The sequence below is a fragment of the Simochromis diagramma genome, unplaced genomic scaffold, assembly GCF_900408965.1.
Source record: "Simochromis diagramma unplaced genomic scaffold, fSimDia1.1 OVJJ01000026.1, whole genome shotgun sequence".
In the NCBI taxonomy this organism is placed as follows: domain Eukaryota; kingdom Metazoa; phylum Chordata; class Actinopteri; order Cichliformes; family Cichlidae; genus Simochromis; species Simochromis diagramma.
In genome coordinates this window covers 528362-547820 of record NW_024386985.1, presented here as the reverse complement: position 1 = coordinate 547820, position 19459 = coordinate 528362, and the positions used below count along the sequence as shown (strand labels likewise).

Genomic DNA, 19459 nt, shown 5'->3' with positions numbered 1-19459 from the left:
ATACAACAAGGCTTCATGTCTTCACATGTCAACATGTGAGTTTTACTCTGACATAGACTCAGTCTGAGCAGCCAGACGACATATTTTTAAAGTTCACACATCAATACACACAGAGCTGAGCCCCTCCCACCTGTCCTGCTCCAGGTGGAATCCTGCCTCTTTCCAGGAAGCAGCTCACCTGTGTGTCTGTGTGGAGTGGAGCTTGTTCGTGTGTGTGTTTGAAGAAACTGTAAGTTTTCTTTGTTTCCTCCTATAACAGTTTATCTTTATGAACTTTACTGTTTGTTTCTGCTCTCTAGTGTTTGGAGCAGATGTTCAACTCTTAATTCAGGATTTGGATCACTCTTGTGTTTGAAGACTAATCCACATCATTTTAGATTAATGATTGACTGGAATCCACACTGGTTATCCGTCAGTAACTCTGCACTGAAACATTTGTTACTTTCATAAACAGTATATATATCGATCTGTATGAAACTTTAAACCCATCAGACACTTATCAGTGATATGATGGAACATTGTTTTTCCCTTTAACTGGGAACAGTCAGATAAAATCATTTTGTTCTCAAGAAGTCGACCTTCAGGTCTTACTAAAGCGATGTTGAGAAAACAAGAAACAAAGCAGCTCAGTTCAGGATCACTGCAAGGAATAAAAAATATATTCTTACAAAACCACCAACATTTACAGCATGTTTTGTACCCTGTACCTGACAGTAATATCTGCATATGGAGGCTGTGACTTACATCATGGATAATGTGCAGAAAAGTTTATGAACTTGGCCACTTTTCCATGTCTATGTGTTGTTGTCATGTTCACTTGTTCTTAATAAGTGGATTTGTAGTTTTCTTCTTTAGCATTTGAAGGCTTTAATCATTAATAGTTGGTCAGAGTGTGGTCACTTGTGTTTCTCTCTATTTTGAGGTCCCAAGTATATGGATTTCTTTTTAACACTTTTTGCTACGTTTGAACTGTTTCCAATCTCAATGAAGGCTCGCATTAAGTTAAGTGAATTATGTCTTTACTGTCGGAGTAAAGTCTCAAACGCATTTATACCTCTCTCTCCATAAATGAAGAACGTGTAAGACGTAAAGTGCAGAATCTAACTGTGATACTTTTGAAAAAGTCTCATGAAACCAGAGGCTCCCTGAATCTTTGCACCCTCGGTGCTCTGTGGGAAACTTCATTATTCTGTAAAAAGACTGTTTTAGAGCAGCTATACTCATGTAAAGGTTAACATCTCCACACAAGATACAACATGAATCAGCACTAGTTATCTGATGTCAGAGTCCTTATATACCAGGCACTTAGTGAACTCAGTTTATTCAAATTCAGTTGAGGATGTGACGATCTAAACCACTTTAACAAAGACTACACAGTTGTTTCCAGAAGATCAGGTCTGAGTCTGTCTCCGACCTTGTAGTCAGCAGAGCTGAGGAACTACAGAGCATTAACAGTCTGATCCAGACTGTTGATGCTTTCCTTTAACAATGACTCAGGATAATTCATGAAAACAGAAGAATGGATTTAAATGTAGAAGGAACAGACTAGAATGATGCTTTAATAACTTTGGTAACGTTCAAACACAGACAAAACACATACTATGACACACTCAAACATGAGGAAATGTTCAGTTAAACAGTCAAGCAGTTCCTCTACTGATAGCTGATGATTGACAAGTCACAGAAACTTGTCAAGCTGGTAGACCAGAACAGGAAGTGATACATTTCTTATTTGCTTTAAAAAAAAAATCTGATAAATAATCTGGATTAATGAGTAAATAAACTCCTGATGTATGTTAGTGTTTTTACAGCTCTGTTAAATAACCTGTTGTTACTGCTGATGCATCCCAAAGATCAGATGTGCTGCAAACTGAAACTATGCTGCATGCAGTTTCTGGTTTTTCTAGTTTAAATTTTATCATACAAAGCATTTTTGTTTCTCACGAATATGATGGAAGACAGAGGAGGGAACTAATGCTTCTTCTCACCTGACTGTTTTCCTGTTATAAACATTATAGGGATATTATACAAATTGCTTTAGTTTAGAATATAGTTTTTCAAACATTTCGTTATGCCTATGTCCCTGAATTAATTTGATAATCATGTGAAGAACTTGTTGTCTACACATGAATTATGGTCTATTAATAAAGTCGAGACTATTAATTCTGATGTTATTATAGGCGATCTGTCAGCTTTCTGTTCAGCTTCCTTCGCTCACCCCAACACAGCAGATGGCGGCGCTCCCTGAGCCAGGCTCTGCTGGAGGTTTTTTCCTGTAAAAAGGGAGTTTTCCCTTCCCCCTTTTACCAAAGTGCTTGCTCATATGATTGATTGAGTTTTTTGGGGTTTGTATAACTGTAGCTGTCTTTACCTTACTATAGAAACAACTTTTGGTTTGTTGTTTTGGTGCTATAGAAAAAAAATTGAATTGAAGTTGTGCTGTCAATATAGAAACAGTTTGTTCTCATAGTTCATACTGAAAGTAATATAAGTGTGAAAATCGAACAGGATTCGATTTAAAGCTAAACAAATGACTTTTAGCTCAGTGTTGCTAAACAGTTTATTTTAACCCTAACCATGATGATGAAATACAAATCACAGAAACTCTGCTCTCTTCTGGTGTGTTCAGAGAGCAGGGAGGGTTCTCTGTTTGAGTTAGGATTAAGACTGTGTGTTGGTCAATCGCTCTAATCTTCTGTGCCGTTTAATAAAAAAACAACAACTACAGGATATAATAAAATAATTTCTCACATACTTGACTCCTCTGCTCAGCAGTATCAGAGCTCTTTTCTTGTTTTCTACTTTCTTGGCTTCCTGTCATGAAGCAACTGCCATTTAGTTTTTTTCTTCCATATCTAGTGTCTGTTCTCCATTTTAGAGAATGTAAAGCTGCTGAACCTGTTTTCATGTTAGTGTCTGTAGCATCCTTTGAAACAGCATTTCTACAGTGTAGCACTGAATCGGTTCACTAAACAGGTTCAGAGGAATAACTGGAATATTTCCCAAACAGAGAGAGCCTGATGAGATTTTTATACCCAGTGTACACTGTTTCTACTTTGAAATATACAATTTTTTGTGCTTTTTAATTACACAAGATAAAAATCTTTTGTTTCTTGGATTCCAATAAATTTTACTGAATCTTCCATTTGCAAAATAAAACCAATAAAGGCTCAACTAGAGCTTAAAGCCAGTGACAATAAATAGGTTTCAAATAGTTATTAAGTTGCTGTCAGATTAGGGAGCTCTAATGTGAAAGGGCAAGTTAAATATTAGGAACCACCACCGAAGAGACTCGCCTCTGCTTTTGAGCTCAGATCTATAAATGTCTAAGATTAGTTGGTTCATAGACTTCAGGGTCATGTTAAGACTGGCAGGCTGTAAACGTTCGGTTAGGTACAGTGGCACCATACCATCTGCACAGACAGCATGCTAACAAAAAGCTAGCCAGGAACACAGAGTGATGTCAAACCTGAGTCTCTGGAGCACAGCAGCCAGAGCCGGAGCTACAACTGATGAGCAGTCAAGCTGCAGCCTCCTTTTCTACCTGTTCATGTTTCTAAAGTAGAAACACTGTGATGTTCGCTTTGAAAATAGAGCTCATAGAGATCAAGAGAAAGTGATCTGTGTTGGTGTGTGGGGCTGTAGTCTGTAGGTTTATATTGTTTAATTGTGAGACAGTTTCAGGTCATTTATGGAGACGTGAAAATAGTGTAACAAGTACAGGAGCAAAATACTCCACCGAGTGGTTAAGTAACATTTTGCGTTACTTTAAAGAAAAATAGCCAGTAATATGTAAGACATTACTTTCTTTTTGAGTAACCACCCTAACATATCATGTGAACTTTATTCTGACTCAGAGTCAGTCTGAGCAGTCAGACAGCATATTTTAGGAGTGAAGACATGAAGGTGTGGCCTGCCTACACACACACACACACACTGAGAGACAAGAACCCGCAGTTAAATGGTTCAGGGTAGACACACTGGTCCACGGTGTCTCTTACATGCTTTGCCTTAATATGGGATTGGAAAGTGAATCCTTCTCTAAAGCTTGATGCTCGTGTCAACACTGTGGTAAACAAGTTGAAAGAACAATCAAGCCTCTTATAAACGCATCCTTGAAATAATAACACATTCTTTTGTTACTTCTTGTCTCGATTAGTTTTCTTTTTATCAGAATCAGCGAGGCCTCTGTTGCTCGTCTACATTTGATGCAAAACACTGGTGCTTGATTTTTATCTGGTGCAAGTGAAGAGCACCTGAGTTCAGTGTCAGCTTACCGTTAACGACTTTGCTTGTTTGTGAATATATTTTAAAATCATTTTTGTTGGCCTTTAAGTCTCTTAATGGTTGTCCCTATTTTATCTGTGTGAGCTGCAGCACCTTTATGTCCCACCTTGTACTCCCAGGTCAGCATACCAGATGTTTTTACTTGTTTCAAAGACACAATGTAAACTGAGAGAGATTTCACAGCTGTGGCGCAAAAATTGTGGAATGATTTGCCGTTGATGTCCAGCTCCTTCAATCCCTGTTTTGTAAATCTTATTTTTTTAAATCACGCTTTTACTCCGAACCTATAACTCAGTGTGAGATGTTGTCTGTGATCTTAAGTTACTTTTTATTTTGCCTTTTATTGTTCAAATTCTTTAACTCCTGTATCTGTATCTTTACATTCTGGTTTTTATGTTATTGTACAGCATTGTTGCTGTTTTTAAATGCTCTATAAATAAAGTGGTATTCCAAACTTACAAACACAAAGTGTGTGGAACAAGAACAACACACACACACGTACACAAGTTAAGAAAGGATCCTGTTTCTCTTGCTTCATTCTTTAAATCATTATAGATTATTGACTGGAATCAAAAAGTTTGATGAACAGCTCATGTTTGATTTCTTCACACAGCTGGACCAACGAGGCCGAGTGTGTCTGCCATTTTCTGTAAGTGTGTGATCAGAGTCTGGGAATCATACTAAACACACTGAATGAGCTCGACTGGAGAGACTCTGAGCCTTTATATTTACAGGGACAGCAGGAGATAGAGAGTGGACTTTTTGAATGATTATTCCTTACAAATGTATCTTAGATAAAGATCAAACGTGTCGGCTTCTGATTAAAAATACTACGCCACAAACTGTTGGCTCTGTTCCAACAGGAACCAGCGTTAGAAAACACATAAGGTTAGTATAGTTCACTGAAACTAAACTCAAAAGTAAAATTAGATCTGAGAAAACATTTTTAACTAACTAAAATTATAATAAAAAGTAAACTTAAAAAGATTACAACTAAATAAACTAACTGAAATTAAATTATTGGGGTAATATCCTTCGTTTTAGGTTTTATAGTTTGTTAAAAATCAATACTTACCTTATGAGGCTTTAAGAGACATAGTTACTTAGACTTTGGATGTCTCCATGACTGAGAGTCACAGCTTTCAAAAGGTTCTGTTTTTATTATAAAATCTGTACTGATTTTCTTTAGTCTAGCCTCTGACATACACAATTAATCTGCCTTCTCCATCTTCCTTTGGTTTGCTGTCTACATTAATCCTGAACTCACAGTGACAAAATATCACGTGTTATTTTTCTCATTACCAGTAAATCAAAGGAGAATTTCAGTTGATGTGCACATGAATGGTTTGTGTTTCCTCTGTAGGTGAAGGTAGAAAGTGTGCGTGAGCTGATGTGGATGTGAATTCAGCAGCATGGATCAGTGTGAGGACAGAGAGGAGGGAGTCCCTCCCTCTAAAACCACTCTGTGTGGGGAACATGAGAGCCAGACCAAAGCTCAGAGGTGAGATGACCATCTCTAACTGTCCATGACTCTTCTCCATGTCACAGCTCAGCACTCACATCACTGCTCCATCATTATTCACAGGAAGAAACGAGGAACTAAACAGAAACATGAACCTGGACCCAGCTGTGTGTCCTTACAGAGTGACCGGTCAAAGGATTTTTATATTAAGTTTAAAGCAGACCACTGTTCTTCTGCAGAGAGGTAATGTGAGGCTGAGTGTATATTTTGTCCAATCACTGATAAATAGTGAGATGCACTTCCTTTTTTTTTTTCATTTTAAATAAATAAATAAAGCAGCAAACTATTTCTCCAGCCTGAATGATGGTCTTCTAAGTTTGTGACACACCATTTCCTCTACAGCTTATGAGTTATCTGCTTTAGGCTATGTGTTTGAGAATTATACCACAGAGTCAAGTACTTCTGATTTGAGGCTCTATTTTTCACAGGAGCTACAGTATCCAGTGTCATACATAGTAAGGAGGCAAAATCATTAACAAGATAATCGACCTCTGTTGGAGTAGCGTTCAAGTAGCTGCTCTGCTCTATGTTGGTACAGGGTACTGAAGAAGATAACAGTGGGTTGATTATATTCTTAAACTCAGTTACAGCACTTTCAGAAAGACACATTCTGTGATGAAGTCTACTCCCTGCTGCTGTGTAATCAGTTATTGTAAGTGGAAATGTTATCAGGAAATGATCAGACAAGAGAGGGTTGTTAAAGATTTATTTAAGTTAACCTATTCATCCTGATGCAACCAGGTCTCTGTAAGGCCGAATGAAACGAATATCTTCATATCTTCTATATTCAATCATATACTAACAGGGACTCAAAAGATTATTAAACATCAGAGACCTAATAATACACATTTAACTGTTTTACTCAGTTCCGGATACTCTTGTTTTGTTGTTGTTGTTGTTTTTACTATATATATGCTTAAATAGTATTTGGATGACTTGGACTCCTCCCAGAGCATCAGCAAACCATCTTTGAGCATGGGGTTTGGGGGAGATGACAGGAGGAGAGAAGCAGCATAGAAACATACAAGACTGTACTCTGGTTCCTGCTCTCAGTTTTATGTCATCACATTTCATAATAATCTGTAAAGCCCTCGTCGTTTTCTGGACATCACTCAGACAGACACTAGTTTCAAGAGAACATGTCACCACTGGTCTGACTGGGAAGGGACCCAAACTTGTTGTTACACACCAATTAAATATTACTTTTGAAGACCTCAGATTGACAGTTTAATTGCAGTTTTGCCAAATCTGTGTTTATCCTTAGACATCAGTTTAACATTTAGTGTTTCCTGCTCTGAGCCCAAGAATACATTTGGCTGTGGTCGCTGCAGCTTCATATTCCTAAGAATGGTTAATAGAATAGTTGGTGGTATACTGCAGGCTTCTGTTTAGGGCTATGCTTCCACCTCAGAGTCACCTATGTGGTCTAATTCCCCTGCTGTTTGAGATATTTTGCTGATGGACAGCTAAAAGTCACATTTATAATAACAGAGAGACTTGTGAGGTGTGTATTAGGACTGACAGATACATTTATGGTGCAGTTGTCAGATCTCTTTGCATTTTAACTTTATCTTTGATGTATCTACTTTCAAGATACTGTCTATAAATGCACCAAAACTAGATGTGTCAGAGATCATCTGCATACTAAATGTTTGAGATCCTGAAATATGACCACACCAGACATTTAACAAATAAATCATTACTGCAGTGCTTAACTATAAATTTCAACATTCGTGTTTTATATGACACATCTTAAAAACATGCCTAATTTAGATTGCCATGCACTTACAATGTTATTAGTTAAACTTAAAAAGATAACACTAACATTGGTCAAGATATCCAGGAGCAGGTCTAGAAAAATTTTGTTAGGGTGGCAAGGAAATCAAATAAGGTTGCAAACACATGTACAGATATTACATTCTGTAATATGCATTATATATTGTTAAAATACATCAAATGAAATAAGTATACATGTTTCATATAATCATAGTCTATAACTTTTTTATTTTCTTTAGCCCACATAATTAAACATTTCAGTTACATAAAACATGTTAAATCTTTATTTTATCTTTATTTTATGCACTCTATGGTCTATATAATAAATAAGTATGAAGCCCAATAAGTATAACATCCAGAAAGCTACACATCATTCATTAACAAATACACATCTAACTTAGGCTTCACACTCTTTCCTTGATTTGAAAGAATGAAATTGTTACATGTTTACATTTATACAAAATGTCAGAAATCTGCACTCTTCATACACAAATGTTCAGCCAAAAATTGAAAACTAATTTTTCATGATTGATTATAACTTGTTATTTTTGACTACTTTTGATTTTAGGAGAAGGAGGCACTCACACGAGCTCCCACTACCCACTAGCTTGTAGTTTTTGTTGTTTTTTGTTTTTTGTTGTTTATTTAATTCGTTTTCAGATGTTCATAAAGAAAAGCAGGTTACATCAATTCATCCCTTATGTTCCAATACAGCCACCAGGCTGCGCTAGCTTTGGGGAGGATGGAGTCACTGAGTTTAATAAAAGCAGAGGAGGGGGGCTCTGTGCGCTTTTTGTGCTTACACAACAATTAGTGTAGCAACAGCAAGACTATTATCCAACTTTGGTCATGATTTGAAAGCACTTTAAGTGCTCAGTTAGTGCTCATCCCTAGACTAGGAGTCAGACAGGGTATCATCAGAGCTCCGGGTGTTTTATTTTTCTTGAAAAATCCAGAGGACTAGCAACATTTTAGGTTTTAATGTTTTGTTGTATTATTTTGACTCTTTGATTCCTCCACAGAGTGGACCAAGAGAGGTCAGAGGTTCCCAGTGGTCAGTCTGCCCAGCAGCATCAAACACACCTGGACTCCATATTTATGGTGTGTACATGTACAACAACTACTTTTACATCTGTTCTGTTCGGTTGTCTCCATGCTGGGCACCTGGGTTCTGATTTAGAACATAAAGTTTTTTTTTTTGAACAGAACGTTAATGGTCAGAATGGTATGTTGTAAGGCTAGCTTTAAAGACAGGGAGAGAATTAATGTTGTGAATGTGCTGTGGTAGTGTGTCCTAAAGATGAGTGGCCACTGAGCTAAAAGCTCCAAAGCCCATCATGGTTTGGTGAGTAGATGGTAAAATAACAGTAGCAAAGGAGGAGGATCTAAGTGTAGAGGAAGGTGTGAGAATATGCAGAACACAAGAGATGTAGAAGGGGGATTTTTTTGAGGGACTTGAAAGTAAAAAGCAGAATCTTAAAATGAATGAGATATTTAACAGAAACCCAGATGTTGAAGGACAGCAAGAATTTGTTCTATGGAAAGCATTGTGGCAATGACACAAGCACTTGCATTTTGCACAAGCTGAAGTCTTTGGAGAAGTTTCTGTGGTAAAGGAACAACACTGACAACTCTGCCAGCTTGTGATCTGAGAGTTTTCAACTGCACATACTAATTATGATCTGAGAGATACAATGTAAACCATTCATGGGAGTTGCAAACAGATCACTGTATCACAGACAGAGCCCAGATCAAGGAGTACAAGTATGGCTAACACCCAGAGTAAGCCACCATTAGAAAATATTTTGTGATTTTGACCAGGGCTGTCTCTGCACTGTGAAGTGGCCTAAAAATCCAGACTGAAATCATTCAAATAGATCAATAGATAGGAGTAAATCTGTACAGCAACAGAGTTTTCTAGAATTTTTGAAAGAAAATAAATTACCATTTGGATGGAACTGGAATTATTACTATTTTAAGAGGTAGAGGGGAAAATATGCATGTTAGGGAAACATGAATACTCTCAATTATTAAAGAGAAAGGGGAATGAACAGTGTTTAACCGTGTAGGAAATAGGTCAAGGTGCCAGGTAGAATCAAGATCCTCAGCTGCAGCCACCTCAAAGCAGCATTGTGAAGCTTCCTGGCACATATAAACCTTTATCCAACAGGGCTTGAAATTTCTTGGGGGATTGTGTTTATTGCACATAATTAAACTGGTTCTATTAACGCTAATTTTTCTTATAACCTTTCTTTCTTGCTTCTTTTTCTTCACCCCGCAACTGGTTGAGGTTTTGGGGCTACTGGGTCATTCATAAAGTATTATTTTCCAGATGCTTGAGGACAAAATCATCTCTTTTGTGAAGAACGAGCTGAAGAGGATTCATAGAGATCTCAGGCTAGAAGGCCTAGAAAGCTGCTCACCTGACCGATATGAGGATGAGTTATTAGAGGGTGAAGATGAAGAGCAGAGTAACAGCAGCAGAGAAGCATTTGTGAAGATCACAGTCGACTTCCTGAAGAGAATGAAGCAGAAGGAGTTGGCTGAGTGCCTGCAGAGCAGTGAGAATATTTCTCTAAATATTTATGCTGCTGGATAAATAAAAGCCTTTGCTAATGACTGAAGAAATAAACAAAAATAAATTCAAAATGTGTACACTTAGAAATACTTTATTGATGTATTTTCACTGGTTGGTTCTTTTAGGAACCACAACGAGAAACTTCCAATGGTGTCAGCCCATACTTAAATCTAAGCTGAAGAAGAAGTTCCAATGTGTGTTTGAGGTGATTGCTAAAGCAGGAAACCCAACCCTTCTGAATCAGATCTACACAGAGCTCTATATCACAGAGGGAGGGACTGCAGAGGTCAATGATGAACATGAAGTCAGAAAGATTGAAACAGCATTCAGGAAACAAGACAGACCAGAAACAACAATCAGACAAGAAGACATCTTTAAAGCCTCACCAGGAAGAGATGAACCAATCAGAACAGTGCTGACAAATGGAGTGGCTGGCATTGGGAAAACAGTCTTAACACAGAAGTTCACCCTCGACTGGGCTGAAGACAAAGCCAACCAGGACATCCAGTTCATATTTCCATTCACTTTCAGAGAGCTGAATGTGCTGAAAGAGGAAAAGTTCAGCTTGGTGGAACTTGTTCATCACTTCTTTACTGAAACTAAAGAAGCAGGAATCTGCAACTTTGAAGACTTCCAGGTTGTGTTCATCTTTGATGGTCTGGATGAGTGTCGACTTCCTCTGGACTTCCACAAAACTACAATCCTAACTGACCCTAGAAAGTCCACCTCAGTGGATGTGCTGTTGATAAACCTCATCAGAGGGAATCTTCTTCCCTCTGCTCACCTCTGGATAACCACACGACCTGCAGCAGCCAATCAGATTCCCCCTGACTGTGTTGACATGGTGACAGAGGTCAGAGGATTTACTGACCCACAGAAGGAGGAGTACTTAAGGAAGAGATTCAGAGATAGGGAGCAGGCCAGCAGGATCATCTCCCATATCAGGACATCACGAAGTCTCCACATCATGTGCCACATCCCAGTCTTCTGCTGGATCACTGCTACAGTTCTGGAGGATGTGCTGAGAACCAGAGAGGGAGGACAGCTGCCTAAGACCCCGACTGAGATGTACATCAACTTCCTGGTGGTTCAGGCCAAAGTGAAGAAGGTCAAGTATGATGAAGGAGCTGAGACAGATCCACACTGGACTCCAGAGAGCAGGAAGATGATTGATTCTCTGGGAAAACTGGCTTTCGATCAGCTGCAGAAAGGAAACTTGATCTTCTATGAATCAGACCTGACAGAGTGTGGCATCGATATCAGAGCAGCCTCAGTGTACTCAGGAGTGTTCACACAGATCTTTAAAGAGGAGAGTGGACTGTACCAGGACAAGGTGTTCTGCTTCATCCATCTGAGTGTTCAGGAGTTTCTGGCTGCTCTTCATGTCCACATGACCTTCATCAACTCTGGAATCAATCTAACTGAAGAACAAGAAATGACACCCCAGAAGTCAGAAATCAGACAATCTGGAGAGAAACATTTCTACCAGAGTGCTGTGGACAAGGCCTTACAGAGTCCAAATGGACACCTGGACTTGCTCCTCCGCTTCCTCCTGGGTCTTTCATTGCAGACCAATCAGACTCTCCTACGAGGCCTCCTGACACAGAGAGGACGTAGCTCACAGACCAATAAGGAAACAGTCCAGTACATCAAGAGGAAGCTCAGTGAGAATCTGTCTGCAGAGAAAAGCATCAATCTGTTCCACTGTCTGAATGAACTGAATGATTGTTCTCTAGTGGAGGAGATCCAACAGTCCCTGAGTTCAGGAAGTCTCTCGACAGATAAACTGTCTCCTGCTCAGTGGTCAGCTCTGGTCTTCATCTTACTGTCCTCAGGAAAAGAAATGGATGTGTTTGACCTAAAGAAATACTCTGCTTCAGATGAGGCTCTTCTGAGGCTGCTGCCAGTGGTCAAAGCGTCCAACAAAGCTCTGTAAGTAAACATAACACCCAGTACCACCCAGACCCATATAATGGACCCACAGCTTTTCTTTAACTCCTCAAAAATATGAATGAATACAAATGCAAAGAAAATAAAAATCATGATTTTTATTTTATTCTTTTTGCCTATAAAAAGTACATGGGACCATCAAATGTTCTGCTCCTGTAACATTCTCTCATCAGTTTTCAGTCTGATCCTGTCAACTAAATTCTTTCCTTCATTACACAGACAGTTGTAACATTGTTCTTTGTATGTTATGATTAGCCTTGCTGGTATACTACAGCATAATATGTATCATATGCCCTAGCTTTTGGTTTTCTGTTAAAGGTTCTAAGAATTGTTTTTACTGATTCGGGAAAAAAGTCTTTCTCCACACACTTAATATTGATTGAATTTTTCCCAGTTTTTAAGAAGTTTTTTAATTAGTGTTTTTGGTGGAACTTTGCCACTCAGAACTATCTGCACTAACAGCATAATTCAGCCTTCAACATCAAGTACCTCCATGCTCGATTTTTTCAACATAACAACATTGGCCTGATCCTTTCAGGTGTACACAACTCAGGTTGTTTACTCATAATCTTGTCTCCATGTCCAATGCATATAATTAAGTCAGCAAACTGTAACTACTGGAAGGCAGCTTGTATCAAACAGAAGATAAATAAGGAGATGCAACAACGTTCAGTTTGTAGTAAAATTTACATTATTTTGAAACCGTATCTAGCAACAAAAGTCCCAGATATTATCATTTGTAAATTATGTTCTCATGTGTAAGTGAGTATTGTTCTATCACTACAAGTACTAGCTCCTTACCTGTTTACAGAGCAAGCTCAAAGTTTTTTTTACAGACTTTAATTTTAAGTTGTATTCTTATTTATGAAGTGCACATGCAAATGTTTTTTGTAGCAGCATGACTATAAGCCATTTCATTTGTTCAGATTGTCAGAATGTAACCTCTGCGAGAGAAGCTATGAAGCTCTGTGCTCAGTTCTCAGCTCCCAGTCCTCTAGTCTAGAAGAACTTGACCTGAGTAACAATGACCTGCAAGATTCGGGAGTAAAGCTTCTGTCTGCTGGATTGAGGAGTCCAACTTGTACACTGAAAAGTCTCAGGTCAGGAATGTTTTTTGATGTAGTTTTTTTTATCAATATTGAAAAATTGTGTCATATTTGTGTTATTCTTTTGGACAAAGACAAATATTAGGGAATTTTAAATTGACCTTTTATTTTACATTTCTCTCTATACTACCATTTTATTTTTTCATTTTTCATTTTTCCATTTAATTAAAAAAAAACAATAACTGATAAGTATGAACCTGTGTGTATAACATACTTTTTAATATAATAGTTGATTCAGAGATTTGGGATAGTTTGCATTCACATCATATCAATTTCCTTTGCTTATTACCAACTGTTTGATGCAGGAGTGCATCAAATTTACGTCAAACCTTTAACTTGATGGAAATGACAATTCTAAAAGAGAAGTCAAACATGGGATATCACCAGAGAGTAAAAAAATCGGGACATGAAACAAAAGAAATATACAAGGAAGGTATACTATGATGCTACAGCAAAGGCCAAAGGGAAATATATACAATGGTTTCTAGAAATTATAATTTTATTTTGTCTAATCAGTCAGAAATGTTTATTTAACCAACTCTTTCATCAACAAAACTTTCCAGCTTGATTCCGGTCTGTTTTGTAGGTTAATACACAGTATGTTTATAAACTGGAAGTTGGTTACTCATGTTACTCCTAAATTCCTGGTCAAATTGTCTATTTTGGGCTCACCATTCCTTTTGCCTTCTTTTAAACATAAATATCTAAACGTAAATATCTAATATGTAAATAGAAACCTAATTGTGGTTTAAGAAAAAAAATAAATTAATAAAACGACAATGGGAATTTTATCACTATACCACATTTAATTACATGTGAACTAGATATGCTTGACACAGAAGTTACAAACATGGCATCTCAAGGTTTACAACACCTTAAAGCAGAGAAAGCATCAAACATCTCATTTCATACTGTGACATACACCTGTTTTTTCAGAGCATCTGCAAATTAAATTCAAAATGTGTCACTAGCACTAAGATGTGTCACAAGCCCTTTCCTGTCAATTTCAGATATTCTGTCAGATATTAGTCCTGTGCTTCTTTTAACTCTCATGGTACTTTAAAATATGTAGTAAATGTAGCTTGTTAGTAGCTGTTAAATTTTCCGTCCTTAGTGATATGCCAGTCAAGGGCCCCCAAAAACAACAAAACAAAAATCAAACAAAACAAAACAAAAAAAACATTGGTTATTGACAATTCTGTTTATAGAAATGTGACTCTAGACATTCCAAGTAACTGAGCCTTGTGCTATATTAACATGATAATAAAATAATATCAGTGGACGGGAATACAAATCTTAGAATAAAAAAAAAAAAACAGACTAATTACATTCAGCTTGAATCTGAAGAAAAACAAAGGAAATTAAAAATGCATATCCATTTCCTGTTGCCTACATTTTAGACAGTTACTAAATAGGAAATTGATGTTTGGTTGTAATACAGGCAGTGATCAGCTGACCTGCTGCTCTTTGTGGATGTACACAACTAAATTCAACCAGATGCCAGCAGATGTTTATTGAGTTGTCCTGGTTGATTTCCATCCTCTACACTGACAGTACACTGGTTATGCTGTCTTTATATTAGACTGTATAAAGTTGGTATGAAGGTGAGATTCAGTGAATTAATCTCAGCATCATCAGCTAAAATTCATATAAGTCTCTGCTACACTTGATATAAGCTAACTCTTACCATGAAACCACAGCCACTGTGCACCAGTCACACACTGTTCTTCACTTTAAATACATCACAGTACAGCAAACTAACCTGTTTATCCTGCACTAACCTGCAGAGGATTTCATTCAGCCTTTAAATAGCACAATTACCTTAGTTTGTTTTACAAACTGTCAGTGCGCCCCAGGGTGGCTGTGGCTACAATGTAGCTTGCCATCACCAGTGTGTGAATGGGTGGATGACTGGTTGTGTAAAGCGCTTTGGGGTACTTAGGGACTAGTAAAGCGCTATACAAATACAGGCCATTTTATTTATTTTTTTTACACCATGTTTCACAATATGAAAATACATAAAGGCAAGGCAAGGCAAGGCAAGTTTATTTGTATAGCACAATTCAACAACAAGGTGATTCAAAGTGCTTTACAGAGACATTAGAAACAAGAACAAATAAAAAGCATGATTTAAAATTGATTAAAACAAGCAAATAAACTAACTAACTAATTAACAAACAAACAAACAAAACAGTATATAAAATCAAAACAGATAAAATCAGAACAGTAGATAAAATCAGTAGTTAAATATAAGTTTTGAAATTTAAGCTTAAAAGTGTGGATTTGGTGCTTTATTCAAATGCAGCTGAGAACAGGTGAGTCTTCAACTTGGATTTAAATAAACTGAGTGTTTCAGCTGATCTGAGGCTTTCTGGGAGTTTGTTCCAGATATAAGGAGAATAAAAGCTGAATGCAGCTTCTCCGTGTCTGGTTCTGACTCTGGGAACTGATAAAAGACCGGATCCAGATGACCTGAGGGATCTGGATGGTTCATACTGGGTCAGGAGGTCATTGATGTATTTTGGTCCTAAACCATTCAGAGCTTTATAGACCAGCATCAGAACTTTAAAGTCTATCCTCTGACGGACAGGCAGCCAGTGTAAAGACCTCAGAGCTGGACTGATGTGGTCCACTTTTTTGGTCTTAGTGAGGACTCGAGCAGCAGAGTTCTGAATGAGCTGTAGTTGTCTGACTGATTTTTTAGGTAGACCTGTAAAGATGCTGTTACAGTAATCAAGCCTACTAAAGATGAATGCATGGACTAGTTTTTCCAGGTCCTGTTGAGACATCAGATCTTTTATCCTTGAGTCACACATACAAACTCAATATCTGACTTAAAAACATGAAGACTTATATTTGAGCTTTAAATGAGCAGTTCTTACCTCTAAATCTAAGGCTGAAACTCTGCTTTTGAAATAACATTACAGCTAAAAATAAATCAATGCCTTCATGCATGCTCTTCTTCAGTAGGGCTAGCTAATCACTGAAGTACAACAAACTCAACTCACAGACACCTGCAGTCATTCCAGTGCTGTGCCAAAAATAAACAAGCAAACAAAACAAAAGAACCCTGTCCTATACACGCCATCTTCTTTTTTGTCTCCTATCTCTTGCATCATCTGCATAAAATCACATAAAATGCACTTCTGTGCACCTTCTTCCATTCTTACACGTCACCCTATGTTTCTCCTTTTGCTTTTCTTGAAGTACATATTCAAATATTCAAAGTCATTTCCATTCCTTTGGAAAATTACACAAAACCTATGTCCTTCTGCATTTCTCAAAATTATCATTACCCAACACCTCCTCATCAACGGAGGTCACTTCACCTGTATGTTCAATAACGTCTGCTCCAATAACCATTCTCTCCCTCTGGGAGGATTGGATTCCAATTTATCCAGCTTACTCCAGAATTTTGGTTTCTCTTCTTACTGAAATCCTAGCTTTGGGGCCTATGCATTAAGGTTCAGCATAACTGAAAACAGAAATGCTGTAGGTGACGTCTGACGCCAGAGACTTGGCAGAAAAAAACTGAATTAAACAAACAAACGTAGTGTGCATAGTGTAGTGTACGCTGTTAAGTGCCAGGAGGATCGCCATGATTTATACAAGAGGAAAACCAAACAACCTCTGGCAAAGCGGATGGCACAACACAGAAGAGCTAACTTGTCAGGCCAGGACTCTGCAGTCTATTTACACCTACAGGCCAGAAAGGACTGAAGGTCCAGATGAACAGAACTAACCTTTTGGGATTTACTTACCTGGATGATTGAGCATGCATCAAAACAATTTTTGAGGCTTAAATTATACCAAACAATTAATGGGCAACTAACAACATTTGAAAAATAATTTCTAATACCCTGGAGGACAGCAAGGATAATTTGGAAGGTCTCCAATAATACATTTACTGGTGCTTCTACGCTATAGTCATGAAGAAGGCCCAGAGGTCATCTTCCCCAGCCAAGAACGAGACGTTTTCCAAGAGAAGGCACCTAGCAGGAACAACATGACAGACCAGTAAAGACATCCTGGAATCAATTCCTAAGTAATTTTCCAGCAATAACGCAAGGTTGACCCTGGTTGAAATTCTACACAGGGAATTGGAATACATGAGGGAATCTTTGGAATACAGCACACAAGTGGAAACACTCACTGCTGAAAACGCCTTGCTATGAGACTCGGTCAAGTCTCTAACTGAGAATGTCACCGAGGTGAGTAAAAAAACCAAAAAAAAAAATAAAAGAGACCATCATCGATCTCCAGGCCTGTAGCATGAGAGACAACCTGGTGTTTTCAGGCATTTCAGGCCTTCATTAAGACCCATCTAAGCTTCCAGAGGACATAGTGAAGAAAATCTCTGAAAGAATCCATGGGTGCAAAGAGTGCATGCTATTGTGGCAAAATTTGAACATTTTAAGAGAAGGAACTAAAAGTAATGGACTTGAGCATAACTGGCCAGTTTCTTAGAAAGATCCACTACATATATTTCTCCTGCTCTTCCCTACAACATCTATCTTGCCTCAGTCATGTCAATTCATTAAGCCAGTCGTGTCATAGCAGATAAAACACCACCAGTCTTTGTTAAAGTTATTGATTACAGGGTTCTAGTTTTCTCTTTCATCCCTCCAGCTTGCCCCCTTTTCATGTTTTCCGGTTAAGTCACACACAACTTTCTTGGAAGATGAAGTGCTGTTTGTTACTTTTTTCACTCCTTCTTACCCCTACCCTCACCACACTTTCTTGCACCACGTTCACGTTTTTTTTTTCCTCTTTACTTGAATAGGAATTTAATTTCCTATTCAATTCCTCGTCATCACACACAGCATTCAACATTAATACACACCCAACTATGGGCAAAGTAGGGATAAAGCCAATGACCAGCACATTTCTGCATCAGAGAATAAATGAGTGAGAGCAACAGCAACAACAAAAAACAATAACAAATAAAACAATACTTCTCTGCAGTCTTTACAGATGGCTTGTTGTTTTGTGTGTCTGCAGTCTTTCAGGCTGTCTGATCACAGAGGAAGGCTGTACTTCTCTGACCTCAGCTCTGAGCTGCAACCCTTCCCATCTGAGAGAGCTGGACTTGAGCTACAATCATCCAGGGAAGTCAGGAATAAACCTACTTATGGCTGGACTGAAGGATCCACGCTGGAGACTGGACACCCTCAGGTATGGCGAGAATGTCTGATAGAGAAGGAAGAGCTGGAAACATATTCTGTGCTCTGCACGCACTTCCTGTTTGTTTCAGGCAGATGTGACATAAACAATCACATACATGAACATTGTTCATTTGCTTGTAACAGCAACTCTGGTAGCACATTATAACTTGACCTGCAGGTGTAAGTACCCTATAATTAAGTGCAATTTGCAAGTAATAAGTCATGTCTTTCGCAGAAATAATAAAAAAAATAAAAATTGCACTTAGTCGTATATACAGCTCTAACAAGCTTATATGAATCCCTGACAACATCAGGCAGGTGTGTGGGCTAATAAAGTGTCAGCCATGTTAAATGTTTGCGTTTTGCATTCTGGATGAACAGCTTTAGATAGGATAAAAACAGATAAAGAAACAAGGCTGTGAATCGTTTAAGTCTGTATGTGTGACAAAGAGGCAGACAGGAGTAGCTAACATTCAGAAATTGCAGCTTAAATACTGATCTCAGCAGGATTAGTGTATCATACTGTTTATGGGCCATGGTAAAATCAATATTTCATTCTCATTCAGTTGTTTGACAACAATAACTGAAAAAGGTGTACTTGAGAACACATTTACTGTGGATTCAGCTGTGAATGTCGAGTGTCTCAGAAAAATCCAGAGCAGTGTAAAGTAACATAGATAGCATTAGAAGTTTACCTGCTGAAAGAGCATTTCAAATTAGCATTTGCTACTAACCAGAGCAGTTTGATCCATGTATGGATTGAAGTGTATTTTTAAAAATGTTGGACTGTTCCTTTATCAGTGTCTAAAAGTATGTGTATGAGAGTGATGTAATGTCCATGTGTGCATGCTGAAAGAGACTGTGCTGGTCTGACCCCCCTCCTCCTTTCAGGGTGGAGCCTGCTGGAGTCCAATGGTTGACACCAGGTCTGAGGAAGTGTAAGTGTGTTTTTAATGTGATTAATGAAACAAAGCAGTACACATTCAACCATCTTCAAACTGGCACATCACTCCTATACATCTCTGATGGCAAGAGTCATCATGAAAATGTCAATCAATGAACAGATGATGGCTCA

General features: G+C 38.1%; 1 protein-coding gene across 1 annotated transcript in view; it reads left to right on the top strand.

The window, feature by feature from the left end:
* Nucleotides 1–19459, top strand: part of LOC120738981 (NACHT, LRR and PYD domains-containing protein 3-like) — a 26845-nt gene extending 7386 nt beyond the window's left edge. Inside the window, exons 3-12 of the mRNA XM_040040603.1 lie at nt 2181–2187; nt 5651–5788; nt 5873–5992; nt 8608–8686; nt 9918–10146; nt 10289–10611; nt 12052–12095; nt 13040–13213; nt 18221–18394; nt 19276–19459. Coding sequence (XP_039896537.1) covers nt 5700–5788; nt 5873–5992; nt 8608–8686; nt 9918–10146; nt 10289–10611; nt 12052–12095; nt 13040–13213; nt 18221–18394; nt 19276–19444 — 1401 coding nt within the window. The 5' untranslated portion in view covers nt 2181–2187; nt 5651–5699 and the 3' untranslated portion in view covers nt 19445–19459. The remainder of the gene's footprint in view (nt 1–2180; nt 2188–5650; nt 5789–5872; nt 5993–8607; nt 8687–9917; nt 10147–10288; nt 10612–12051; nt 12096–13039; nt 13214–18220; nt 18395–19275) is intronic.